This window comes from Bos taurus, chromosome 16, assembly GCF_002263795.3.
Source record: "Bos taurus isolate L1 Dominette 01449 registration number 42190680 breed Hereford chromosome 16, ARS-UCD2.0, whole genome shotgun sequence".
NCBI lineage: Eukaryota > Metazoa > Chordata > Mammalia > Artiodactyla > Bovidae > Bos > Bos taurus.
In genome coordinates, this window is record NC_037343.1 from 51777602 (window position 1) to 51805549 (window position 27948).

Below are 27948 nucleotides of genomic sequence, written 5' to 3' on the forward strand. Positions count from 1 at the left end.
TGAGATTTGCTGATGTTACTAAGCAAAGGCCAGCATTTACGAGGCGAGATCTTATTTGGAACACAGACAAAGTTTGAATAGTTATGCATTTATTTTCATGTATAACTAGCACATCAACATGTGGCTGTGTGGATATATTGCTTAGTTAGCATAAGACTAAATTGGTTAAGTGAGTAAAAAGAAAAAGGATGCTGAGTTAAAGAAAATATTACGGAAGTGAGAGAACAGGAGGTCCTCATATGATAAAAATTGTGGAAGTTATGGGAATGCCTGGAGTTTGGGACTTGCTGCTCTAAGCTTCAGGCAAGAAGCTCTGCTCTGGTCCGAAGCCCTTAAGGGGCCCTACACAGAAACCCTCCAGGTACTTGGAGCTCCGAGAAGCCTCCTAAGAGCACGTGGTACATTGAGACGACCCCAGGGAGGAAAGCACCTTTTGTTCATGTGTTCATGCCCTACAAAATGTTTTAGAGTTACAAAGCAACAAGTGATTTTTTCTTAAAAGGGAAAAGAATCTTAGAGGTGTGGCCTTGATTGGGCAGTGGTCACAGGGCAGCCTGGGATGAAGGGCCCGAGCAGGGGTTGGGGGACACCCCTGTTACTGTCCTGGAGGACTGTGTGTGTGTGTGTGTGTGAGCACAGCCCCCATCAAGGCTGCAGGAGGAACGCCCAAGGACTCCTGTGCTCCGCTCCCTGGCTAGCAATAGGCACTTAATCTGTGTCTGCAGAATCACTGTTGCACACGGGAGGAGGCGCCAGAAGGCAGCTGGAGGAGTTGCTGACGTCGTCCTTGGCTGCCAGCGTGTCACCCTTTGCTCCTGCCGCTGCTGTGCAGGCTCATGCCTGGGCCTGAGCCCCATGTCAACACGGCCTCGAGGTGGGAAGTCCAGGCCACCAGGAGGGTCACTATCTTGTACATTTATGAACAATGGAAGGTATTTCCCCACCTTCCCCCAAAATCCAAAGTATGTTTCTCATCATTTAACCTTCAAATGTTAAAAATAGTGCTTTTTAAAGGACTCTGGGGTTGTACTCTAATAGCTCAGCATGCTCAGAGCTCATGGATCATTGCTATGGACACAGGGTGCTCAATGGAGACTCACCCAACTGACCCCTGGAAATGGAGGTCGAGACCAGTGCTCAAGAGGGGCCAGAACGGTGGAGGTGGGAACCCCGGGCATGATGTTCACAGTACGAAAGCCTTCTGGTGCCCAGAGGAGAGAAGGAACAGCTGAGAGTCTGAAGGGTGCTCTGAGCTGGGAGGAGGCCGGGGCTCAGTGGCTGAAGTGATGGGCGGAGCTGCAAGCTGGCCCCTGTGTGTGGCTTGGAAGGAAAGCATGCCAGAACAGGTCGGGAAGGGACACAGTTAAGGAAGGGGCCCCAACAAGCAGGGCTAGTGTGCAGCCGCAGCCCCTGGCCCAAGGGTGCCCTCAGCAGCACCCCGCAGCACTCCGCTTCACGTGGCACGGCTTGCAGAAGAGACGGTTGTTCAGCGGGTAGCAGCCCTGGTCCGTGGGCTCCACAGACAGGAGGACCCTGCAGTCCTGCGGGAACAAGACACATGTGGATGGACCCAGGCCTGAGCCCTGCAACCTGGAGCCTGAGACCCCATGCCTGAGCCCTGCATCACGGAGCCCAAGCAGGTGGGACTTGCGAGCATCCATGGAGGAAATTAACTGAATCACCCAAGAGGAGAATCCAGGACACTGGGAGAAGAGGGGGCCCTTTGGTGGAGAAACCCCCTAGGGGATCATGGAAAGGGCTGAAAGGGTCTTAAAAGTCCTCTCTGAGGTCCAGTGAGGGATGGCGTCCACCCCAGGTCACAGCTGGTTCCAGAGCTAGGATAGGACTGGGTTTTCAGGCTCAGAGTCCAGGGGTCTTTTTGTTGTTCTACTGTTAATACAGCTTCAACACTGGTACAAACCTTCATTTTTCCAACTTTTAAATCCCCAAAAGATTTTAGAATGAAGATGGGGATTCAGGGCCTAGACTTTGCTAAATTTACCATTTTGCCACAAGCCCGCACCTCATCTGGGCCTCACTTGGGCAAATGCAGGAAATAACAAGAATGATGACCGTCCAGAGACCTGCTCAGGGCATGGCTGGTGTTCCCTAGAGCCGAAAGGATGAGACCAGAAAAAGGCTGATCTTAGAGACAACTCGGGAGTCCCAGCCATCCTGATCCAGCTACGCCAGCCTGGGAGGGCGCCCTTGTGTGTCTTTTCTCTGGAACTGCACCTCGAGTCTCTCAAGGTGACTCTGGGCTATTTAATGCCAGGATCTGGGCTATTCCTAACAGCCACTTGTTTGGCATTCTGAGAGCACCAAGGGCCAAACCTAAAGTCCCAAAGGGGCACATGTGACCTCTTCTAAATTAGAATCAAATGAGGAAACACCTCAACTATGACCAAGTCACAGAGCCTGAGAAGGAGCTATCAGGTTGCAGAAAGCTGTCAGACCCCGCCCAGAACACAGGGAAAAACCACTCTGTTCACCCTCAGATTCCTCTTCTTAAATGAAGACACTAACTCCGGTATCAAAAGCTCATCATTAGGATTAAATAAGGGGCTTCTCTGGTGGCTCAGAAAGAATCTGCTGCAATGCAGGAGACCAGGATTAGATCCCTGGGTTAGGAAGATGCCCTGGAGAAGGGAGTGACTACCGACTCCGGTATTCTTGCCTGGAAAATTCCATGGCAGAGAAGCCTGCTGGGCTACAGCCCATGATGTCGCAAAGAGTCGACACGACTGTGCAACTAACATTTCTACTTTTCAAGGTGATGTGTATGAAAGCATTTTATATTGAAAAATACTAGCTGAGTATGAAAGCGTTGTTATTCTTCTGGCAATTTTAAGAAATAACATGGACCACAAGGTAGGCAGGAACAGGGAATGCCCTGGCAGTCCATTGGTTAAGATTCTGAGCTTCCACTGCAGGGGGTGTGGGTCTGATCCCTGGTCGAGGAACTAAGATCATAGGCAGCACAGTGCAGCCAAAAAAAAGGTCAGGAATGGTGAGAAGAATGTGGATGGCACCTTGAAACCCACTTCCCTTCCTAGAGAAACAGACCCACATCTGCTCAGGCCACTGCGGTTGAAGCCTTACTTTCTGAAATGCAGCTGCTAGAGTCCAAACTCTGACTCACTGCAGCAGCCTGGGCAATGTTCCCAATAAGCTGACCAAGGAGAAGCAGGGAGGGTTTATTTGCTCACCATCCAGGCCCATGAAATGCCAGTCACCACTGGACCTAACGTGGGCTATGGCAGGGATAACAGCATCTGAATTTCACCACTGTTCTTTCAAGATATGTTATCAGCCGAACTTTGAACTATAACCAACACGTCAACATAATTATGAAGCAGTGTGTCAACTTCTTGATTAAACTCTCAGGTCACTCTCAGTGAAAATGGCTTCTTGGCTCCAGACCTCTGCTTAAATGTGAGTGAATAAATGTTTGGAATCTCACTGGCCAATTAAGAGATTTGCTCTGTTACAAACTATTTCATATAGGATGGATCAACATGGTCTACTGCACAGCACAGAAAACTATATTCATTTTCTGTGATAAACCATAATGGAAAGTGAAAAGTGAAAGTGAAGTCGCTCAGTTGTGTCCCACTCTTTGAGACCCCATGGACTGTAGCCCACCAGGCTCCTCCATCCATGGAATTTTCTAGGCAAAACTATGAAAAAGAATATACATATGTATAACTGAGTCACTATGCTGCACACCAGAAACTAACACAGCACTATAAAGCAACCATACGCCAATTAAAATTAAAAAAAAAAAAGAGAGAGAGATTTGCTCTGGGAGTCCCCACTTAGGTGATACCTTTTTGTCATCATCACCAAAACATCAGTGACATGAGGAAGACAGGAAGAGATAAGGGTGGATTCTTAGAGCCTGCCCGGCAGGACTGACTATATAATTTGCAGAGTTTGGGGCAAAACGAAAACGCAGAGTCCCTTATTCAAAAATGAAGAATTTTAAAAAATGACAGCAGAACTTCAAAGCAAACAGAGGATCCTTCTGAGTGAGAGGCCTGTGTGTTTCTCCAGGCATTTCTTGCTGGAACCGCTGTACCAGCTTCTAACCAGCCTCACCACCTCAGCCTCACCACTCCCTGCATGCAGCCTGAGGCTGACTCCTTAGCTTGGCCCCTGGGGCCCTTTTCTTCTCTCTGGCCTCACTCTATATCCAGCAGTCTACACTCCAGACACAGCTAGAAACTTCCACTTCCTCCTATTCTTCAGGCCGTTTGTGCTACAGTAGGATTTCATAGGCCCTTGCCTCTTTCTGGACTTCTTTTCCCCCTTGGACTCTGTGGCAAACTTCTACTCATCCTGCAAAACCCAGGTTAAGCACCGCCTCCTCTACGAGTGCCTTTGAGGGCTTCTCTGGTGGCTCAGAGGTAAAGAATCCGCCTGCCAATGCAGGAGACATCGGTTCGAGCCTTGATCTGGGAAGATCCCACATGCCTCAGAGCAACTGATTCACAACTACTGAGCCTGTGCTTTAGAGCTGGAGGACTGAAACTATGGAGGCCACACACCCTAGAGCAGCCAACCAGAGAGGCCACTGCAATAGAAGCCCGTGCACCACAACCAGAGGAAAACCTGTGCAGCCAGGAAGACCCAGCAGAGGCAAAAATAAATTAGTAAATCAAATCAAGTAAGAGTGCTTCGATTGTACCAATCTTGATCACTTGACTTAATTGCTGCCTTCTTCGCCCCAAAGCGGATTTATACTTGCTCTTTTGTAGCACCCTAAAAGGACATCTGTAGTATGTGTGCCCAGCATTCCTTTTGTCCTTCCTATGGTTGTATCAGGGCTTCCCTGGCAGCTCAGGGGGCTTTCCAGTTGGCTCAGTGGTAAAGAATCCTCCTGCCAATGCAGGAGACACAGGAGATGCAGGTTCGATCCCTGGGTTGGGAAGATCCCCTGGGAGGAGGAAATGGCTACCTACTTCTGTATTCTTGTCTGGAAAATTCTATGGAACCTGGTGAGCAACAATCCATGGACTTGAAGAGAGTTAGACATGACTGAGTGACTGAGCATGCACACAATCAATCCCAATGGCCTCCCTGGCCCCAGAGATTATCAATAAGAGCCCCTGGCCACTGATTGATCCAGAATGGCCCATGTGATCCAAGTTGGGTGAATCAGAGGTCTTGGGACTGTAAGGGATCACTGGATGGGGTTTCTAAGTCGGAAGGATGTAAACCTGAGCCAACCGTGTATCTCCTGCCCCACAGAGAATGCCAGGGCACAGAGAGAGAAAATGAAGCAAACACTCGCATAAAGGCAGAACCAAGAGACGGAGAGAAAGCCCTATATCATTGGATGTCATCAATGACATCACCACCAAGAACCTTCCTGTTAAGGTCTCCTTTCTTGCAGAAAGCAGGTTGAGTTTGGTTTCTATCATTAACTCCAAGACTAGATTTGTAGTTATTTCCATTCTTATTTGTCTCTGCTATTAGATAGCTTGGGCTAACAATTTTCTTTTTTTGGCCATGCCATGTAGAAGTGGGGTCTTAGTTCCCCAACCAGGGATCGAACCTGCACCACTTGCATTGGAAGCTCAGCGTCTTAATCACGGGACTGCCAGGGAAGTCTTGGATGGTGAGCAATTTGAGATCAGAGCCCTCACCTGGACCTGTCTCAGCCCGGGGCCTGGCACCCAGCAGGCCCTCAGCAGGGCTCACGTGGTGACTGGACTGGACCAGCTACAGCTAATTAAACCAGCACCGGTCCACTCACCTCACACCGGTAGCAATTCTCATGGAAGTTTCTTCCCATACACTCGATTTTGAAGGCATCCTTCCCATCTCGGGGAATGATGGGATTCTCACAGATGCTGCACACCGGGGCGAACTTCCTAGAGAGAAAGAAACCCAAGCTCAGGAGGCGTTCACACCCACGACCGCAGAAATTAGCTGTCAGAACCTGGGCTGGCTCTGGTTTACCTCCCAGAGCTATTTTGGATCTGTTGCTATGTGACTATACCTGGAGCTACAACCACAAATGCCTATTTCTTCCTGGCAGGAGCAAATGGAGAGACCTGCATAATTAGACCCAGCTTCCCAGGGTATAATTAGCCCAAGGGAAGGAAGTAACTGGGGAACACTGGAATTTGAGAAAGCAGAGAAATCTCATGTGTGCGTTTCCAGTGAACCCATTTCATTGGTCTTGTATCGGATCACTGCTTTCTCTTCTTTCCTTTTCTGCTAGGCGCTTCTGTCTCTCCCCTTGGACAGTGATGGACAAGGCCTCTTGGACATGTGCGTCACCATCGCTCCATACAGCTAGCTACGAGGGGAGGCACTGGGGTCTGGGGATTGACAGCAAGGCCCTGAAGTCAGTTCGACGGGGTTTGAATCGCAGCCTCCGTTCTTACCATCAGGGAGACTTAGGTACAGTGAGTCCCCTACATACAAATGATTTCTGTTCTGAGAGTGAGTTCGTAAGTCCAACAAAGTTATCCAACTAACACAGTCAGTTATAGAATATTACATTATAATAGGTTTATAATACCTTTCACACAAAAATGTACATTAAAAACAAACACAAAAACTAGGGAAAACATTCTTGAATCTGTGGTACAGCACCTTGGGAAGTATAGCAGTACGTACAACAGCTGGCCTACAGGAGACGGCACCAAGTGAGGAGGCAAAAAGCGTTACTGAACGGAGAAGGGAGAAGAGGTGGGGGTGGGAGAGCTGAAGGATCGTCGGCAACAGGAGACGGAGCACAAGCCGCAGTTCCACCCATGCCAGCGATGGCACGGGTTCTGGGGCCTTGCTGGAATCAGATGCACGTTCGCATCTTGAAGGTTCGTATGTAGGGGACTTACTGTACTTATGTACTGCGTGCCTCAGTTTCCACATTTGCTAAAACAGAACCTTTAACAGGGCCTGCCTGTACTAACAGTTTTGAGATAAAATGGCCTAACCCAAGTGGAGTTGCTCAAAGAGTTAGCTACATGAACAGGAAGAGAAGTGGGTCATCTGTAGTGATGTGGATGAACCTAGAGTCTGTCACACAGAGTGAAGTGAGTCAGAAAGAGAAAAACAAGTATTGTATATTAACACATATATACGGAATCTAGAAAAATGGTACAGATGAACCTGTTTGCAGGGCAGGAATAAAGATGTAGAGAACGGAATTGTGGACACAGTGGAGGAACGAGAGGGTGGGATGAATTAAAAGAGTAACACTGACATATATACACTGCTGCTGCTGCTGCTGCTAAGTCGCTTCAGTCGTGTCCGACTCTGTGCAACCCCATAGATGGCAGCCCACCAGGCTCCCCCGTCCCTGGGATTCTCCAGGCAAGAACACTGGAGTGGGTTGCCATTTCCTTCTCCAATGCATGAAAGTGAAAAGTGAAAGTGAAGTCGCTCAGTTGTGTCCGAGTCTTCGAGATCCCATGGACTGCAGCCCACCAGGCTCCTCCGTCCATGGGATTTTCCAGGCAAGAGTACTGGAGTGGGGTGCCACTGCCTTCTCTGATATATATACTACCATGTGTAAAACAGATAGCTAGAGGTGAAGCTAGTGTGTAGCACAGGGAGCTCAGCCCCGCGCTCTGTGACGACCTCAAGGGGTGGGATGGGGTGGTGGCAGGGAGGCTCTAGAGGGAGGGGATGTATGTATACATATAGCTGATTCACGTTGTTCTACAGCAGAAACACAACCTGTAAAGCAATGACACTCCAATTAAAAACAAAAAGTGTTGGCGGCCAGCAGGTGGTCACTTAAACGCAGGGTATGTGGAACAGCCAGTGGTGGATTCTGCAGGCCCAGAGATGGCAGGATAGCTCTGACCCAGCCTCCAGCACTCAGGCTCAGCAACTCCATCCCACCTGAGCCCCACGCAGTCCTCCGCGCCCCACCTGGTGTGCGGTCCCCTCTCGTACCTGTAGAAGTCGTCCAGGCAGTACACCTCATTCTGACTGTCCAGGGCAAAGCTCTCGTCCCCGATGCGCCGGGCACAGGTCACGCACGTGAAGCAGGAGGGGTGGAAGGCCTGGCCCAGGGCCCGGATGATGTGTTCCCGGACAACCTCGCCACACTTGCCACACTTCTCCAGGGTGTCCTGGGACAGAAGGCCACCGCCTCAGAGCCAGCCCATGGGTGTGCCCCCTCCAAGCCACCAGGGGCACTGGACCAGCTACCCACAGGGGCCCAGGAGGCAGAGGTACGGGAGAGGTGCTCACATTCATGCAATCGGAACCCTAACTGCTACCCCTAAACCTCCAGGTTGCTTAGAGGGGATCAAGTTTGGCCCTGTATCTGGTTAACAGTGAGAAATCCTGCCATGAAGCTATGACTGCATCTTTTTTTTGTGATTAGGAAATGCTCGAGGCCAGGGTCCATGAGGGTCCATACGAAAAATTTCTCTAAAGCTTCAGAATCAGTAAAAGGCATTCCCAGAGGGACTGTCATGCTTTTAATCTTATGGATAAATCTTGAAACTTACCATTTTCCATTTGGCTACTTGGAAGTTTACAGTCCGATTTCATGCTCCACTTTTAGGAATGAGTATGATGAACTATGGAATGAGGTTTGTGACATTGTACAGGAGACAGGGATCAAGACCATTCCCATAGAAAAGAAATGCAAAAAAGCAAAATGGCTGTCTGGGGAGGCCTTACAAATAGCTGTGAAAAGAAGAGAAGCGAAAAGCAAAGAAGAAAAAGAAAGATATAAACATCTAAATGCAGAGTTCCAAAGAATATCAAGAAGAGATAAGAAAGCCTTTTTCAGCGATCAATGCAAAGAAATAGAGGACAACAACAGAATGGGAAAGACTAGGGATCTCTTCAAGAAAATCAGAGATACCAAGGGAACATTTCATGCAAAGATGGGCTCGATAAAGGACAGAAATGGTATGGACCTATCAGAAGCAGAAGATATTAAGAAGAGATGGTAAGAATACACAGAAGAACTGTACAAAAAAGATCTTCATGACCCAGATAATCACGATGGTGTGATCACTCACCTAGAGCCAGACGTCCTGGAATGTGAAGTCAAGTGGGCCTTAGAAAGCATCACTACGAACAAAGCTAGTGGAGGTGATGGAATTCCAGTTGAGCTATTCCAAATCCTGAAAGATGATGCTGTGAAAGTGCTGCACTCAATATGCCAGCAAATTTGGAAAACTCAGCAGTGGCTACAGGACTGGAAAAGGTGTTTTCATTCCAATCCCAAAGAAAGGCAATGCCAAAGAATGCTCAAACTACCACACAATTGCACTCATCTCACACGCTAGTAAAGTAATACTCAAAATTCTCCAAGCCAGCCTTCAGCAATATGTGAACCGTGAACTTCCTGATGTTCAAGCTGGTTTTAGAAAAGGCAGAGGAACCAGAGATCAAATTGCCAACATCTGCTGGATCATGGAAAAAGCAAGAGTTCCAGAAAAACATCTATTTCTGCTTTATTGACTATGCCAAAGCCTTTGACTGTGTGGATCACAATCAACTGTGGAAAATTCTGAAAGAGATGGGAATACGAGACCACCTGATCTGCCTCTTGAGAAATTTGTATGCAGGTCAGGAAGCAACAGTTAGAACTGGACATGGAACAACAGACTGGTTCCAAATAGGAAAAGGAGTTCATCAAGGCTGTATATTGTCACTCTGTTTATTTAACTTATATGCAGAGTACATCATGAGAAACGCTGGACTGGAAGAACCACAAGCTGGAATCAAGATTGCCGGGAGAAATATCAATAACCTCAGATATGCAGATGACACCACCCTTATGGCAGAAAGTGAAGAGGAACTCAAAAGCCTCTTGATCAAAGTGAAAGTGGAGAGTGAAAAAGTTGGCTTAAAGCTCAACATTCAGAAAATGAAGATCATGGCATCCGGTCCCACCACTTCATGGGAAATAGATGGGGAAACAGTGGAAACAGTGTCAGACTTTATTTTTCTGGGCTCCAAAATCACTGCAGATGGTGACTGCAGCCATGAAATTAAAAGACGCTTACTCCTTGGAAGGAAAGTTATGACCAACCTAGATAGCATATTCAAAAGCAGAGACATTACTTTGCCAACAAAGGTCTGTCTAGTCAAGGCTATGGTTTTTCCTGTGGTCATGTATGGATGTGAGAGTTGGACTGTGAAGAAGGCTGAGCGCCGAAGAATTGATGCTTTGAACTGTGGTGTTGGAGAAGACTCTTGAGAGTCCCTTGGACTGCAAGGAGATCCAACCAGTCCATTCTGAAGGAGATCAGCCCTAGGATTTCTTTGGAAGAAATGATGCTAAAGCTGAAACTCCAGTACTTTGGCCACCTCATGCGAAGAGTTGACTCACTGGAAAAGACTCTGATGCTGGGAGGGATTGGGGGCAGGAGGAGAAGGGGACGACAGAGGATGAGATGGCTGGATGGTATCACTGACTCGATGGATGTGAGTCTGAGTGAACTCTGGGAGTTGGTGATGGACAGGGAGGCCTGGTGTGCTGCGATTCATGGGGTCGCCAAGAGTCGGACACAACTGAGCGACTGATCTGATCTGATCTGATAAGGGTCTTTCACGTATTTTTGGAGTACTAACTTTCCTTGGATCTCATCTCACTTTCTACTTTGATTTCCTCTATTTTATCAATTTATTTGATATCTCATGGTATTATGTGTGCATGTCAAGTTGCTTCAGTTGTGTCCGATTCTTTGTGACCCTAAGGACTGTATGTAGCCCACCAGGCTCCTCTGGCCATGGGATTCTCCAGGCAAGAATACTGGAGTGGGTTGCCATGCCCTCCTCCAGGGGATCGTCCCAATCCAGGGATCTAACCTTCTTATGTCTCCTGCATTAGGAGGTGGGTACTTTACCACTAGCGCCACCTGGGAAGCCCTCTCATAGTATTATATGTGTCCTTAAAAATTTTTTTGTGTTATTGTGGTAAGAATACCTAATATGAAATCTACCCTCTTAATAAAATTTTAAGTGTATAACATTATTATTGATTACAGTTATTATGTGCATTCTTTTTTTTAAAGTATTTATTCATTTGGCTGCACTGGGTCATGACTGTAGCATCTGGGATCTAGTTCCCCAACCAGGGATCAAACCTGGGCCTCCTGCACTGGAAGCATGGAGTCTGGGCCATTGGACCACCAGGGAAGTCTCTATATGTGCATTCTTACAAGCTGCCTCAAATCCCTTCTGGAGTGAGGTGGGATGACAGAGAGAGGAAGAAGAGAGGACAGGGTAGGTATTACTGAGACAGCAGAGCGCATCCCGCTAACTCACCTACCTCTTCTCCTGCATGTCTCTTCCCCTTCCTGGCTGTGAGCCTGTTCACCTTAACCTGATTTCCTCTGGACAGATGTGCCAGATGGGGCCAGCATTTCCTGCTTCCTCCTCTACTGGCTGCTGAAGGCCCTCCTGGCTGCTCTCAGCTAAAACCCCACCCTCATCCCTTCTCCCCGCCACTGCTCCACCCCTGCCTGGATCCAAGCTGGGGAAGGGCATAAGCACATCAGAGGAGTCACACTGATGGAGTCAGAGGGTTAGGGTGGGACAGCCTGGCTCCTCTCTCCTCCTGTAGCACCTCACTGCCTGGGATCAGGTCATTCGGAGTTTTCTAAACAGTCCCGACTCCAAATGTTCTAACCCTTCAAATCAGTAGTTTTCAGACTTCAGTGTGTATCAGGATCACTGGAGAGACTTGTTAAAAATGCAGATTGCCAGGCATCACTAATCTGAGGACAAGGTGAGGTTGACTGCACCCCCAGGGATGCTTAAGGGAGGTCTGTATACCACACGGAGAAACGCCACCATGTGCCACTAGAGAGTTAGCAATTCCAGCACCTTGGCATCCAAACTAGCGCTTCCAGGCTACACGTGGTACCCAGAGATGCCCCATCACACCACACACTGGAACCTCGTGGCTCTAGGTGAGGGAGTGGCAAGACCACAGCAGGTTCCAGAACCAGCCAGGGCCGGGGCAGGTCACCAACTCCACCACTGACCAGAGTGTGACAGTGTGGCAGGCTGAATGATGCCCCACAGGTACCCAGGTTCTAAGCCCTGGAGCCTGTGACTACCTGGCACGGCAACAGAGACTTTGCAGGGAATTCGCTGGTGGTCCAGTGGTAAGGACTCAGCACTCCCATGAGGTGCAGTGCAGCCAAAAAAAAAACAAACCAGGCTTTGCGGGTGTGACTGAGTTAAGGATTTTGGAATGGGGAGACTCATAGGCTTAGAGAATGAACTTTCGTTTTTGGCCATGCCACACAGTATGTGGGATCTTAGTTCCCCAACCAGGGATCACACCCATGCCCCGAATTGGAAGCTCGGAGTTTTAACAAATGGATTGCCAGGGAAGTCCCTAGAGAATGAACTTAAGGTTCCTGGGGGAAGGGACAGTCAGGGAGTTTGGGATGGACACCTGCTATATTTAAGATGGATAACCAGCAAGTACAGCACAGGGAACTCTGCTCAACTTTTATGTGGCATCCTGGATGGCCAGGGAGTCTGAGAGAGAGCAGACACATGAACACATGTGACTGAGTCCCTTTGCTGTTCACCTGAAACCATCACAGCATTGTTAACCGACTCGATCACAAAACAAAAAGTTGAAAGAAAACGGAAGAGACTTTGCAGGTGTGGCTGAGCTAAGGATCTTGGGATGGGGAGGTCAGCTTGGGTCATCCATGTGGGCCCCAAATGTCATCACGAGTATCTTTAAAAGAGGAAGGCAGAGGGAGACCTGAGAGAAAGAGAGAAAAAAGAAACTGATGCAAGATGCCACACTGCTGACTTTGAAGAAGGACAAAGGAGCCAAGAAATGCCGCTTTTGGAAGCTGGAACAGGTGAGAATGGACTTCTCCCCTAAAGCCTCCGGAGGGAGGAAAACACTGATTCTAACTCAGTGAAACTGATTTTGGACCTTGGACCTCCAGAATCATAAGAGAATTAAGTGTGTATTGTTTGAAGCCACCAAGTTTGTGGTCATTTGTTAGAGCAGCCATGGGAAATGCACATACCTTGGCTGAGTTCCGCTCCGAGCCTCAGCTTCCTCATCTGTAAAATGGGTCACTAGCGCCTACCTCCTCAGATCATTCTGGGAAAGGAGGTGCTCAGTGCTGGCACCTGGGAAACGGTGCTGGGCTTACCTGGTAGCAGGGTTCACAGAGGGGCCGCCCATCCTTCTGGTAGAAGCTCTGCCCGGCCAGCTGGCGGCGACAGACACGGCACGTGAAGCACTGGGCATGGTACTGCCTCTTCATGGCCTCTACGGCCAGCTCTCGGGGGGACACAGTCTTGTGGCAGAAGGCACAGATGTCTAGGGTAGAGGAAACAGGCTGTGATCCGCCCAGCCTGGGAGAACTGTACCCAGTCACCACCCAGGACCTAGTTAGAGTGCCAGGTTTCTTCCTCAAACCCCCAGAGGCTGTAAGCACAGCCTCAGTTCATGGGGAGGATCATGAGGGACATTAAGAAGGAAGGTGAGTGGCCTTTAAAAGGCTAAAATCAAGGTGCTTCCCTGGAGGTACAGTGGTTAAGACTGTGCTTCAAATGCTGGGGCCTTGGGTTCAATCCCTGGTGGGGAAACTAAGATCTCACATGCCACACAGTGTGGCCAAAAAAGGAGAAAAAGCTAAAATTCAGACAGGTAGTGTTAGGACAAATGAGTTGCCATCTGCAAAAAAATCAACACAAGACAGACAGCTCCATAGTAACAGCTTACACCCAGCTAATTCAAAATGTAGCAAAGACTCAAATGTGAAAAGGGAAACCGTAAGAACACAGGAAGAAGTCAGAGAAGAATTACTTCATAACCTGGGACTAGAGGAGGCCTTGGTACATGGTAGGCACTTAATAGCCATTTAGTAAATGAGTAACAGACAGTGCTGGAGAAGCTGTGAGCAGATGGGCACTCTGACACCATTGGTGGGAACGTAGATGGGGATGACCAAGAAGGACAACTTGGCAAAAATACCACAGTGCCTCCTCTTCTAGGAATTTATCTCAAGAACTTGCACACAGGCAAAATGATTAGGTGCAAGGCAATTCACTCAGCATGACCACCTGAGCACCTGTCCACAGGCAACCAGTTAAATGCATGTAGTCAGGCCCAGCTAAGGAATACTATGCAGCTGTGAAAAAGAACAAGAAAACTCCTTATGTTCTGATGCGAATGAGTTCTAAGACTGAATGAAGAAAAGAAAGTCAAGTGCAGAACAGCACAGAGCTCGTTCCTATTTGTGAGGAAGGATATATTTGCATCTGCTTGCATATGCATAAGACACCTCTGAAAGGATGTGCACCAGATATTAACAGACGGTCTATCTGGAATGTGCCTTTCTGTGCTTTTTATTTTTATTTATTCTTAAAAAATTTGTCTCTGTATTTATTTGGCCATGCAGGGTCTTAGACGTGGCATGCAAGATCTTTAGTTGCAGCTTTCGAACTCTTAGTTCCAGCATGTGGGATCAAGTTCCTTGACCAGAGATCGAACCTGAGCTCCCTGCATTGGGAATGCAGAGTCTTAGCCACTGGACCACCAGAGAAGTTCCTTGTGCTTTTTATTTTGTACTATGTAAGGGTGCTATGTGTTCAAAACCTTAAAACAGTGAAAAAATTCCAGGCATTTTTGCCATCACGGCAAGTTTTCAATGGATTTTAGTTATAAAGGAAAAAAAGGTTAAGGCAGTAAAAATAAAATTACCTCACAACTATAAGGCCCATTACTGTACTGTGAGTTGGTCCCTGTTCCCCCAGCTGCTCCCACAAGTCCATGCTGGCCCCACGAGGGCCCAGCGGGCCACACAGACTCCTTCCGGTCATACCTGTGGAGGCCTCTCTCTCAGGGAAGCTGACAGGCTCTTCGGGAGGGGGCGGCAGCTCCTCCTCTGCGGGCTTGAGATGACTGGGCCGAGGCTGCAGTGGAGGCCCCTCCACCAGGGCCTGTGGGGACAGAGGGGAGAAGAGTCATCCAACAGGGACACCACACAGTTCTGCCCCTCATCTGGTGGCACCAGGCACAATTAGCCCCCCTCTGCTTTGATAGTTTCTACTGTTAGCTGTGCCTGGTCCTTGTTGCTGTTTGGGCTTTTCTCTAGTTGCAGGGAACGGGGGCTACTCTCTGGTTGCAGTGAGTGGGCCTCTCACTGTGGTAGCCCCTCCTGCTGCAGAGGAGCCCAGGCTCTGGGGCCTCAATAGCTGTGGCTCCAGAGCACAGGCTCAGTAGTTGTGGTGCAAGGGCTTAGCTGTCCTGTGGCATGTGGGATCCTCCTGGACCAAGGATCTCCCGCATCAGCAGGCAGAATCTTCACTGCTGAGCCACCAGGAAAGCCCCCCTCATGAACCCCCTGGTGAAGAGGCATAAACTGAGGCCAGCTCTCCCAACTCCTTCCTCTGGGTTCCTTTACCCAGTCAATGGTATTTCTTTCTGCTTCTAAGGAATCTCCTAGAGTCATGGTTCCCCTCGGCCTGGAACCCTCCTATGTCTACAATGCCCCTGTCAAGGGCAGAGGGTTAGAGATGGGTTTCCTCTGCAGGATGAAGGATTTAGATTAGATGCAGGGGAATGTCCTCCTCAGAGCTGATGGAAGTACTGATGTGGACAGGGTGTGGCATCCCTTCTCCAGGGATCTTGAGAAACACATCCAACTTTTACCGGCCTGAAAGAGCTTTTTAGAGGGGCTGCCCTCGAGTAGGAGAAGGGACCTAACAACCTCCAAGCTTAAAATCTTGAAAGCCCCCACCCCCCAACCCTCCCTCCTTTGACCCGTGGAGCTCCATCAGGTACCAGGCGTCGGCAGTACCTGTGGCGGGGGTGGGGGAGGGGGCAGGTGCAACTGCTCTAAGTCTGAAATGAGTGATGCCCCCATCGCGGAGTGGGGCTCTTCGTCAGGAGGGGGCAGGTCCGCTGCGGGGGGCGGAGGCGGAGGTGGGAGGAGGTCCAGGTCTGGAAGTGCATCGTCAACGTCCAGGGGCGGAGGAGGAAGCGAACACCCTGCAACCAGAGGGAGCAGGTGGGTTGGCCAGAGTCTCTGCAGGTGCGCAGAAGAGGTGACACTAACCCAGGAGGCTGGGCAGCATGGTGGCTGAGGGCTCAGGTCCAGTGTCGCCCAGATCTGGGTTCCAGCTCTGACACCACCACTGACGTGCTGGGTGTCCTTAAGCAAGAAACCATCTCTCTGAGCCTCAGTTTGCTCAACTGGAACATGGGTCTCAATCGCTTAGGGTGGTTCATGAGGATTAAGTAAAATGATGCAGGTAAGGGCTTGGCATGTGGCCCAGGCTCAGAAAACAGTGGCTGCCAAAGCCTTCAATAACAAGCCTCCCCCAGCGGGGTGCCAGAGCACTGGAAACCCCATGAGAAGGGCCTTGTTCAAATGTAAGCAAAACCAGCCCCTAAGACAGTGATTCTCAAGGTGTCACTCCCGGACCGGCAGCAGCGGCATCACCTGGGACCTTGTTAGAAGCACAACTTCTCAGCCCACCACAGAGCTGCAGAATCAGACGCTCTGGGGCAGCGCCTGGTCATGGGTGTTTTGGAAGTCCTCCAAGTGACACTGATGCCACTCAAGGTTGGGAACCACCACCCAGTTACATAACAGATTCAGGTAATTACTATCAGGTGTTGAAAGTATCAAGGGGACGACAGTCAGCAGGGAACTTTCCAGAGGAGCTGCTCAACTATCACCATCACCACCCGAACCCACCGATAACCCCAGCAGACATCAGACGTCTTCTGACTTGTGTTACATATCAGAAGGGATGGCCGGCATTGATGAAATGCCTTACAAAAAAAAAAAAAAAGCCAAGGGAATTCCCTGGAGGGCCAGTGGCTAGGGCTCCATGATTCCACTGCAGGGGACACAGGTTCGATTCCTGCTTGGGGAGCTAAGATCCTGCGTGCAGCATGGTGTGGCCAAAAAAAAAAGTGAGGGGGAACAGAGGGACAAGTTGGATGAGACCACCCAGGGACCCAAAAGAACCAGTCAGCAAACAGGACATTCTACAGAAATGGACTGTTTCTGCAAGAAATTAAGGGCATGGAGAGATCAAGAGAGGGGGCGTCCCTAGAATTAAGAGATTTATATAATGTATCGATCTGTGCTGTCCAGTACAGAAGCCACCAGCCACATATGGCTATTGAGATGTGCTTAGTACTAAAAAAAAGAATGTAAAATATCTCATTGATAAAAGTAATATCATTTTACTTTTTTCCACATGGATGGATACTAGAAAAATTTCAATTACATAAGGTTTCCATTTGTGACTCGCATGGTATTTTATTGGCCAGCACTGCTATGGATCTCACTCGGGTTCCGATTCAAAGGATTAATCATCTCATTTAATTCCCCTCATTTTGCAGACAAGGGAAAGCATGTCAATTACGGATAGACTATTAGATAATCCTAGGCATTCCTGTTGATTTTTTTATATATTATTTGGACTTGAGGTTATGTAAGAAAACAACCATTCTTACCGTATGTGGGGCTGAAATGACTTGATTACTGGCATTTCCTTTAAATACTTCACAAGAGAAAAAAAAAAAAAGGGAACAGATGAAACAAATGTGGCCAAATGTCAGTAATTGCTGAAACCAGATGTGGGATATACAGCGGCTCCTTGTACTGTTTTCCTTGTTGTTTAATTACTAAATTGGGTCTGACTCTTACACTCATGATAGTGTAACCTCCTCCCCTCCAGGTTGTCCTGACAAGGGCCTGCCCACTCCCTAGGACTCCTCCTAGGACTCCTCCTGGAACTCCAACTGGAGGGGTCAGGAGAGAAAGCACAGCGCAGGACTGTGTCCACTGCCACACTCAGGGTGAGTGCTGTTAATAGTGCCCTGGCAGAAAGAGCACGGAGGCACTCTGCCCACCTCCTATCAAGGGCATATGAGGTCGGCCAGGCTCCAGCGAGGTCAGACCGCCCTAAACACCCAGGGAGAGCAGACAGAAGGGGTTTAAGCCCGGCTGCCTGAAGGCCTGGGCTCTGGTCCCATTTCCTGGGTGTTCACTGAGGCACCTCTCTGGCTTCAGGTTTCCCACCAGTTCAACAAAGATAAGCCCTCTCTGTTCTCTCCAGGGCTGTACAGGTGGAAAGCTTGTTCTAGACCTCTGAGTCGGCCCCAGAATCACCTAGAGGCTTTTCCAAAAGTCAAAGGATGGGCCCCACCCCAGCGCTTCCGATTCAGCAGGTTTGGAGTCAGCTTTGGGAATTGACATTTTTGAAATGACACTGAATTTACACTAGAATTTACATTTCCCAGGTGATGCCGATGCTGCAGGTTCAAAGGCCACACTTTGAGAACTACTCATCTGTAAGTCCTACCTGCGGACCAGATACTCATTCTCCAAGTGTGGTCCCCGGGCCAGAGTATCAGTTACCAGGAAACAGGTAAGGAATGCAAATTCTTGGGCCCCACCGCAGACTTGCTGAATCAGGAAGGCCCAGGGTGGGGCTCAGCTGGCTGGGTTGGAACAAGCCCCCAGGAGATGCTGAGGCTGCTAAAGTGTGCGAATCTGTGCTATGTGAGCTGACTGAGTCAAGAACCAGGTCACTGAGAGAGAGCAGAAGCACTGAGGCCTCTCCCAAATGCCTGAGGTTCTCGACATTTGGATGTGAAGGGTGGGCAGGTCCCAGCCAGGGCAGGAATTCAAGAGGGAGAGGGGAGACTTCTGCCAGGATGAAAGGGTTCAAGAAATGCTGGTGGGTTCCTGAGGGGACAGGGCTTCCCTTGTGGCTGGCAGGTAAAGAATTCACCTGCAATGTGGGAGACCTGGGTTTGATCTCTGAGTTGGGAAGATACTCTGCAGAAGGGAAAGGCTACCCACTCCAATATTCTGGCCTGGAGAATTCCATGGACTGTATAGTTTATGGGGTGGCAAAAAGTCAGACATGACTGAGTGACTTTCATTCATTCATTCATTCATTCCTGAGGGGACAAGCATAGGTCAGGTGTCAGATGACGGCCTGCTGTAGATCTGGCTTCAAGCAGAAGGTAGGCCCCCAGAGCCCACCTCTGTGTTTTGTGGTCAGGCTTATGACCTCTGCTCACTTAGAACTTCTTACTCCAAGCAGGGCTGAGCCCCGAGATTGCCAAGTTGGCCAGCAACATGGCTAACCGGCCACTGTACGTCTATCCCCCACTGAGGAAGGCCTGTCAGGTTTTACAACCACACTCCCAGGATCTTCTGTCTATAATTCCAATAAGTCATGAAGACATCCCAGAAGGTTTGGCATTTTGGCATCTAAACTCGATTTCCTAGGCTCCCCCTCTCCTACCCAGAAGGAACATAATTTTTTTTCCATCGGGTCAATGTCCTGAGGTGTGAATCTTGGTCATCATGGTCCAGGTTCTTCTATACAAGGCTTCCCTGGTGATCCAGTGGTTAGGACTCAGGGCGTTCACTGCCAGGGCTTTGATTCCATCCCTGGTTGGGGAACTAAGATGCCCCGAGCTGCGAGGTATGGCCGCAAGGAAAAACGAGAAGTAGCAGGAGGATGTTCTTGGCATGTGTCGTTAGGAAGGAAAGACCAGTCTAGGAGGCTGTGTTATACTGAAGAAGCGCGTTATATGAATGTCCATGCGTGGTCCCTTCTCCCTCCTGTGTCTGGCTTCCTATAACCGACATTTGCTTTTGGTCTCTGGGGCTTCCCTGGTGACCAGACGGTAAAGAATCCACCTGCAACGCGGGAGATCCAGGTTTGAACCCTGGGTCAGGAAGATCCCCTAGAGAAGGGAATGGATACCTACTCTAGTATTCTTGCCTGGAAAATTCCATGGACAGAGGAGCCTGGTGGGCTACAACTCATGGGGTTGCAAAGAGTCAGTCACGACTGGGCAACTAACACTTTCACTTTTTCACTTTCTGGTCTTAAGGTGGTTTTCATGGTGATGGATGCACAAGGCTTCCTTAGCCTCACTTTGGAACAGCAGGAACCTGACTAGGCACCTGAGGACTCCAGCACTGAGCATCTCAGTGCCTCCTTGTTTCCAGCTGGCGCCCTTCAGACGAGCAGCTGCCTCAGGCCCCGGTGTCATCATCCCTCCTTGCTACTCTCCGATAGCTGAGATTTCATATCACATTTGCTCTTGTTCAGTTGTTAAGTCTTGTCAGACTCTTTGTGATCCCATGCACTGTAGCCTGCCAGGCTCCTCTGTCCATGGGATATCCCAGGGAAGAATACTGGAGTAAGGTTGACATTTCCTTCTCTAGGGGATCTTCCCAGACCAGGGATCGAACCCATGTCTCCTTCATTTGCAGGCAGATTCTTTACCACTGAGCCACCAGGGAAGCCCCTTCACATCACATACATGACCAAATTTCCATCCTCCAGAGGAAGAAACTAAGTTTAAAGAAGGAAACAGCTTGCCTAAGATCACACAGCAAGTGAATGTAGAGCTCAACAGAGAACAAAACTACCTCTCAGCTCCTTCAACTTACCAAATTCATCCCTGCCTCAGGGTCTTTGCACTAACTGTTCCCATTTCCCTTCTAGCTCTATAGTGTCCTTTAAGTCTTAACTGAGCTGAGATGTTACCTTCTTGGAGAAGCCATCCTGATTAACCCATAAAAAGTTGCACCTCCCCAACTCTTTACTGTGTTTAATTCTGAAATAGTCTTTGTGTCTTTCTGATATGATATTTTATGTTTTTACTATGTTTCCCCCACTAGGATATAAGTTTTATCCCCAGTGTCTGGCTCTGAATAATAAACAATAGGTATTCACACGGCAGATCCTGGGAGCAACACTTTCCATATGTGTTAACTTATCTAATCCTCAACGAGGACCCTTTGAGGTGGTTACTATCATTATTTCCATTTTACAGATTGAGAAACTGAGGAACAGAGAGGTAAAGTGGCCTGCCAAAGTCACACAGCCAACAAGTAAAGGAGTCAGGATTCAAACTCAGGCAGGTGGATTCCAGAGTCGGCCTAGAACACAGTAGGTGCTCAACAAATGACCCGAGAGCCTGCGCTTTCCTCCGCATTTCAGTGCTGCCTCTGAGCCAGCCTCCCTCGTCCAGCGCCCTCACCCTCTTACCTCCATTGGAGAGCTGAGGTGGAACAGCTGGCCCTGGGGCTGCAGCCCTGCCAGGGGGCATCCAGGAGCGGAGCTTTCCCACCGAGCCAGCCCCGGGTGCCTTCGTGGGGGCAGATTCCCAGGGGCGGCCAGGCCAGGCCTCACAAGCTGCTCGCCTCACCTCCTCAACCACAGCCTCATCTCGACGTGGGGGCACCAGGGTGATAAAGACAGACGAGGCGACCCTCTTCTCAGGCTTGGAGGCCATTGTTTCAGCTTCTGGTGGGGCTGGGGAGAGAGTGGGGCTCAGGCTTGGACAGGGTTCATGGCAGTCGTGGAATGGGCAGGGGCGCTCCACCTGGACACCACCCACCCCCAGGGCAGGGAGCCTCCCTCTCCCAACAAGACAGGGGCAGCCACCCCACAGTGCCAGCACCCCACCCAGCCATAAAAGGGGCGGCAGATGTCCCCCAGGGAAGGGCAGGGGCCCACCAGGTGACCTGGCCACAGAGGGGCCGCAGCAGTCCTGACCGCCCGTCCCCCAACCTGCACACCTGGTGGAACAAAGGGCAGCCCTACCCTGCTCACCTCACCAATGATTAATTTCCCTCCTCCAAGGAGCATGAGGGAGGGGCCGCTCCTCCAGCTCCCCACCCTCGGCACTACTGACTGCCAGGCCCAGCCCAGGGCCGCACCCCAAACTACCTTCCTCACCTGGGATCTGGATTTTCCTAGGAAGGCTGAGGTCCCCAGTGTTCAGGCCAGCTCCACTATGGGAGGGAGACAGGGTGAATCAACGGTTAGAAGATCAGCACTGGATTCCAGGAGGCAAAGGGGACAGATGAACCATCAGAGCCACTGTTTACCAAGGCCTATCCTGTGCCAGCCCTGCCCTAAGCACTTTCCGCCCATTAACTCACACACCTCCCACGGCTGGAGTGGGAGAAGCACTGTTACCATCCCCGTCTTACAGATAAGGAAGCCCAGAGGAAGAAGTAGAAGTCATTCATTCAGCGTCATGCAGCAGGGAACTTGGGATCTGAACCCAGAGCCCATGCTCTTGGCCACCTGGCTCTGCTGCCCTCTCCCGGCCCAGCTCACAAACCAGCATCCTGTGCTTGGCCATCAGCCTCCACATCCAATCAAGTCTTGATCCTGTGGCCAGAATCTCTCCTGCTCTCATCTCCAAAGTCATGCCCTGATTCAGGCACAGGGGTGAGTGCCTCAAGGATCTCCAATCCTGCCTCAGGAGTGATCTTTCCGGAGCATCAGTCTGTTTCTTCTCTACTCAAAAGCCCTCCATGGCTCCCTACTACCTTCAAAATAAAGTCCAAATCCCCCTGGCCTCCACCTATTTTTGATCACCTTGGACCACGCACCCTTCCTGGACCATCTTTCTCCCTTACTTGCCCTGGCATGTTCCTACCATCTGTCTTTCCTGCCCAGTGCAGGGTAAATTCCAGTTTTTCCTTAGAAGCCCAGCGCAAACATCACCTCCTCCCTGAAGCCTCCCCTGATTTCCTACTCGAGGGTAGTTGTCTACGCCACAGGGCAATGACAGCCCATCACAGGCCACACTGGCTCACCACTATCATGTCTGCCCGCTCCCTAGAAGTGACCTCATATGCTTTCAACTGCGTCTGTGGTCTTTGCATGACCCAAGTCCAGCTCACAGGAGACATCAAAACATGGATCTGGGAGCAGGGCAGCAACCGGACCAGGGAGAGTGCACTTTCCTTCTCTCAGGTGGCTCCTGCCAAGAGTAGGCTCGGGGGCCAGGGATGAGGTAGGGTCATGGGGTGGGGCAAGTTGTCCACACTCAGCCCCAGAGTTCTTACTGGCACCCAGGGCTTGTGCCCAGGGAAGGAATTGCCCTTTTTCTCTCTTATTCTCCATATGGGCCACCCTGACTCAGCCCCAAAGGCCGGCCCACAGGGACCCTAATGACCTGGAGCCTGAGTGGCCATTCAAAGGCCTCCCTCCACCGGCCACTGTGGACTCCTGTAGACTGATGGAGAATAGTAATAATATATGCTCCTAAATTCCCTTTAAATTGATTTATCTTTGATTAAAACGTGGAACTCATTCTGATAATAAAATATCTGTTCTGAAAAAGAAACCAATATAGGAATAAAACTTCTAAAGTTCTTGTAAAGTACTTCTCTCTTGCTTCCTGTTTTGTAAGTGATGTTTGGAAGTACATATGCTTCTGTTGGCTGTCCTCCTCTTTGCTTTCATACTTTATTACAAGTATCTATTTTTGCAAACAAGTTTCAGAGTGCATCTAAGGTTTAAGTACAAGAACAAGGGCACCCACTGATAAAGTGCTTGCCATGTGCCAGGCACTGCAGCCAGTGCTTACTGAGTCACATAATTCTTGGGACTTCCCTGGCAGTCCAGTGGTTAAGACTCCATGCTCCCAATGCAGGGAGCGTGGTTTCAATCCCTGGTCGGGGAACTAAAAATCCCACGCACCCTTCCTGCACAGCCAAAATAATAATGAAAATAATTATAAAACAATACATTAAAAAGATACTTAATTCTTAACACAGATTGCTATGCCCCCACTTCATTTTTTAAAATATTTATTTGGCTTCAGTAAGTCTTAGTTGCGGCCTGCATGGTGTGTTGCACGGCGTGTGGGATGAACCGCGGGCCCCCTGCATTCAAAGGATGGAGTTTTAGCCCTGGACCACCAGGGAAGTCCTGCCCCCACTGTATAGATGAGGCCAGGTGAGGCCCCAGTCAAGAGATTGGAGACCTGGAATTCTAACAGAGCAGGATCTAACCTGGAAGTCCACGGGGTATCCTTGGGCCTGAGAGGTCACATTTTTTCCCCCTGGATGATTCAGGGTGGGTCAGGGTGGGGAGGCAAAAATCTCCAGGCCTGTTCTTACACAGAATGGCTCAATCCAGACCAATTATCAGATGGCCAGTAAACTCTGGGCTCATTCCCAGAGGCTGCAGAGGGTGCCTTCTCTGCCTCCCTCCCACCCTGCCCTGAACCCCACTCCACCCCAACACACCCCTCCGGGAAGTCAAATCTGCTGGCTTCTCAGACAAAGACCAGGACAAACGTCCCAGCACTGAAACCAGATGTTCACAGCTGGGCAGCAACCCCCCCACCCCCACCCCGGCCTATCCCTTCCCTGTGCTTCCAACAGGGACTTCAGGCCCCAGGGGAAGGGGCCGAGCTAGGGATTTTCAAAGCCCCGTCAGTCAGACCCGAGCAGGAAAGGGAGCCAAGGATCCCCTTGGGTCCCAATGCCCCCCAGGTCACCCTGGAGCGGGGGTGTGAGAGGAAGCTCCCTGTGGGGCGGCCTCCCAGCCAGCCCAGCCTGGGGGACCCTTGGCCACCACCCTTCCTCTCCCAGAGGACCAAAGTGAGATCCAGTTGGGTAAGCAGAGAAAGTGGAAACAAAGGGAAGGAAAGTCATTTCCTGTTAAGAGGAAGGAAGGAGGTTGAGATCCAGCCAGCCACCCAGCCCAGCTTTAGGCTGCAGCTCAGGGCAGGGGAGGGCTGGCTGACCCAGAGGGCCTCCAAGGATGGGGGTAGTCCCCCACTATGCACTCTGTCCCTGGTCCTACTCCTCTCAAACCCTGTGGGACCACCTCTAAGCTGTGCTCTTCAGGACTCCGAGAAAGCAGCCTAGGCTTGGTTGGGAGTTAAATTGCAGGCAGTGGGAGTGAAACTGAGCCCCCTCTCCCGGCCTTGCAGCCTGGGACAGAAAGGCCTCTCCCTCTCTCCCACCCCAGGGAAGTGGAGGAGGCCCACAGGGCTGAGTTCCCCAACCCCACCTCTTTCCTGCTGGGCCACCCTAAGCAGGTCACTGAACCTCTCTGGGCCTCTGTTATTTCAAAGAGTGGAAATAATGAGGTCTTTCTGGAAGGGTGGCTGAGCGCATAAAAGGAGAGGGGGTGCTCAAGATCTTGGTACTGGGTAGGTGCCAAGAGAAAGCCGGATGGTATTTCAGTACCTCATGCGAGAGGCGGAACCCCTGGGGGGCCTGAGAAGACCAGGACTTGGCTTCCATCAATGTGAAGAACAGGGATCTGGGCGCTGCCCAGTCTCTCCTTGGGGTCCTCAGAATCTGGGCTGGAGGAGGACTCAGGCCAGGGTGCCCCAGGCACACACCCTGGGGATAGCTCAGTCCCACCCCTTCCCAGCACCCCCCCTCCCCCCAGAGGATATGAGGCCCAGAGAGGGGCAGTTCCGCGGCCCCTCCTGCCCCTCGCTTAACCCCTGCTGGAGAAAGGGGCCCGGAGCTTCCAGGACCTTCGGAAACCCGGCGCCCTCCCGCAAGCACCCAGGCGGGGCGGCTGGCCGGGTCACAGTGGGGCGCCGCCGGGGACTTTAATTCGATCCATGTGCGGGACGCTGTCCTCTTTGTGCGGGAGCTTCCGCCCTGCTTCCATCCCTTCTCTCCGCGTGCCGCTCCGGGGCAGGGACACGCGCGCTACCTCCAGACCTGCCCTCCCTCCGCTCGGGGAACAGAGACCCGCACCCCCGGCCCCCAGTCCCGCGGGCCCCCCTGGGAGCGCCGGAGCTGAGGTCCGGGTCGGGGAGCAGGGTTGCGCTCCGGCCAGGGGCTGCCCGCGCTGTCACCTGTGTGTAGCCGGGGGCGCGGACGGCAGGACGGGACGCCCACCCCACCCCGCTCCGCTTACCTGAGCCGCCCGCGCCCCCGGCGGGTCCGGTCGGTCACCCGATCGAGCAGAGCCCGGAGCGGCGCGGCGCCTCCCGCCCCCTCCGCCCTCCCCGCCCCCTCGGCTCCCTCCGCCCCGCCGCCCCGGCCGCCTTACCATAAAAGGTGAAGCTTGGGGGAGGGGGCCCGGGATTGCCGCCGGGCGGAAGCGGCCCCTACCTGCCCCCCAACCTGCCCGGCCGCGCCCCGCGCCGCCCCCTCCCCTCTCCCTTTGTTCCCTCGACCCCTCTTCCCTTCCCCTTGGCCCAGGCCTGGAGGGTGGGCGGCCTCCTCGGGTGCCCACTCTCCTCGTCCTTTGTGAACCCAGAGTGGTCCTCCCCCAACCCCCTCCCCGAGGTCACCTGGGGTGGTGGCCCCACCAGTTTGGCCTGGGATCTCCCAAGGTCTTAAGGGTCAGGTGGGACCTGGAGTCCCCGGACACTCACTAATCCTGTGGCAGTCATTCCACCTTCTTGAGCCTCAGTTTCTTCGCCTCTAAAATGGGGCTAATGACCTGTCTGGACCCTAAGGCCTTCTGCACGTGGGTCCCAGAGTCCTGGGGGGACAGGGTCCTCCGGGAAGCCTGGTAGACAGGGCCTCGCTGGCAATCAGGTCACCCGGTTTGCCACGCTGGGCCCGGTATCTGACCCCTCCACTGCTTCAGCCTCCTGCTCCCCCATCCCCCAAACGTGGAATGGGGAGGGAGAAGCCCAGCCTGGGCTCTGGGGCAGGAGATGGAGCCTGGATGGGCCGCCTGAGTCCCTGGAGGCCCAGGGAACATTGCTGGGAAAAGGAATCTGGGTCTGATTCAGAGGCAAACAGATTGTTCTTTTGATTAAAGCCACAGTAGCGGAGGCCAGAGGAGTGCTGGACCCGGCGCCATCTGCAGGGAGGCCAGGCAGGGTCTGGCTCTCCTCTGTGGGCCCAAAGCTGCAGTCATGCTGCTGGCCGGAGGGCTCTGGGGCTGTTCTTGGGGGGTCATGCTCCTGGGGGCTGGGGTGGGGGGCGCTGAACACCCTGTCCTGTGCTTCTCTTCCTCCCCCACCCTGCCTCCCTAAATCCCTCACTCGTGTTTGGTCACCTCTCCCATCCCCCACTGCATCCCTTTTTTCTTTCCATCTTCACAGCCAGTCCTATAATAACAACAGTAGTAACTGTAGCTGCTGTTTATAGGGGCTTCTTATCTGATGCTTGGCCTGCAGACCTTTCCATTTAATTCCCGAGAGAGCCCTATGGGAAAAGGCTGATTATTCCTGCTTCACAGATGAGGAAACTGAGGCACAGAGAGGCTCAAAGCCGACACAAGAGGCAAATGGCGGAGCTGGATTCCAACCCACAGCAGTGGGTGCCCCTGGGTACACACACCACCCTGCAGGTCCCAGCAGCTGGCGAGACTGCCACCCTTCAAAGACAGGTGACTCCCTCTCTTTTCAGCAGAGGGAGACTTGGCCGCCTGAGCCCATGGTCAGGGTTATTCCCCTGCTTGACAAGGTTACCTCCCTTTGCAAGCACCCCTTGGAGCAAGATCTCTATACCTTCCCCATGAGAAAGGAAAAAACCACTGGATGCAAGCCATGGGCATTAAGGACCTTAAGGAAGAAGGTTTGATCCAGAGGTTTTCAGACACTTTTAGCCATAGAACTCCCTTTTAAAGTGCATTGTGACTTAGAAGCTTATTTAAAGCAAATAAAAATGTTGCTGCCCCCCCCCCCTCACCTCCATGATACCTCCCCTAAGCACCCACCACACCTCCAGGTGGGACAGTGAGGCACCGAAGGGTTGACGTGGGGCCTAGGGTCTCACTGACTCCAAGCAGGATCTAAGCCTTCCCACACCTGCTCTGAGCTAAGACTGGCTTGGAAGAGGGTAGGTCCAAGGGGAACGTGGAGTCCAGCTGCTGCCACTTACCAGCTGCCCAGCACCTCTTTCCCACCTCTGCTGCTGCTCCCGGGGGGAGAGAAGAGTCCCGGACAAGGGACTCCAGCGCCAGCTCTGGTGTCTGTGTCACTTCGGCAGGTGCCTGGCTTCCTGCAATGGAAACCCAGGAAGTGCACTGGATAAGAACACACGCCCTTTGTCTGCCAGCTCAGAGGCTCTGCTCCCCTCCTCCTGTCCTGCCAGCCTGGAACAGCTTTCTCCTAAGCCACTGAGCAAAAAGATTCAATCTGTTAGGGTTGCGGCAGCTGAGACCCTATAGAAGGACTATATTCATTGGAAGGACTGATGCCGAAGCTCCAATACTTTGGCCACCTGATGC

The 27948-nt window shown here is 51.3% G+C and overlaps 1 protein-coding gene across 6 annotated transcripts; it reads right to left on the bottom strand.

Annotated features, from left to right (window-relative positions):
- Positions 1-68: 68 nt before the first annotated feature.
- Positions 69-27726, bottom strand: FBLIM1 (filamin binding LIM protein 1). Of its 6 annotated transcripts, none has more exons than XM_005217137.5 (9): positions 27600-27726; positions 21721-21776; positions 21028-21294; positions 15786-15976; positions 14808-14925; positions 13131-13300; positions 7921-8099; positions 5762-5879; positions 69-1541 (listed from the first exon to the last, which is right to left on the bottom strand). In XM_005217137.5, the coding sequence occupies exons 3-9, from the start codon at positions 21272-21274 to the stop codon at positions 1428-1430; spliced, it is 1137 nt and encodes a 378-aa protein (XP_005217194.1). In that variant the 5' UTR covers positions 21275-21294; positions 21721-21776; positions 27600-27726; the 3' UTR covers positions 69-1427. The 6 variants fall into 6 exon arrangements, with proteins under 6 accessions (XP_005217194.1, XP_005217193.1, XP_024832294.1 ...); XM_005217136.5 differs by lacking the exon at positions 27600-27726 and adding an exon at positions 26138-26431; XM_024976526.2 differs by lacking the exon at positions 27600-27726 and adding an exon at positions 25675-25718.
- Positions 27727-27948: the final 222 nt, after the last annotated feature.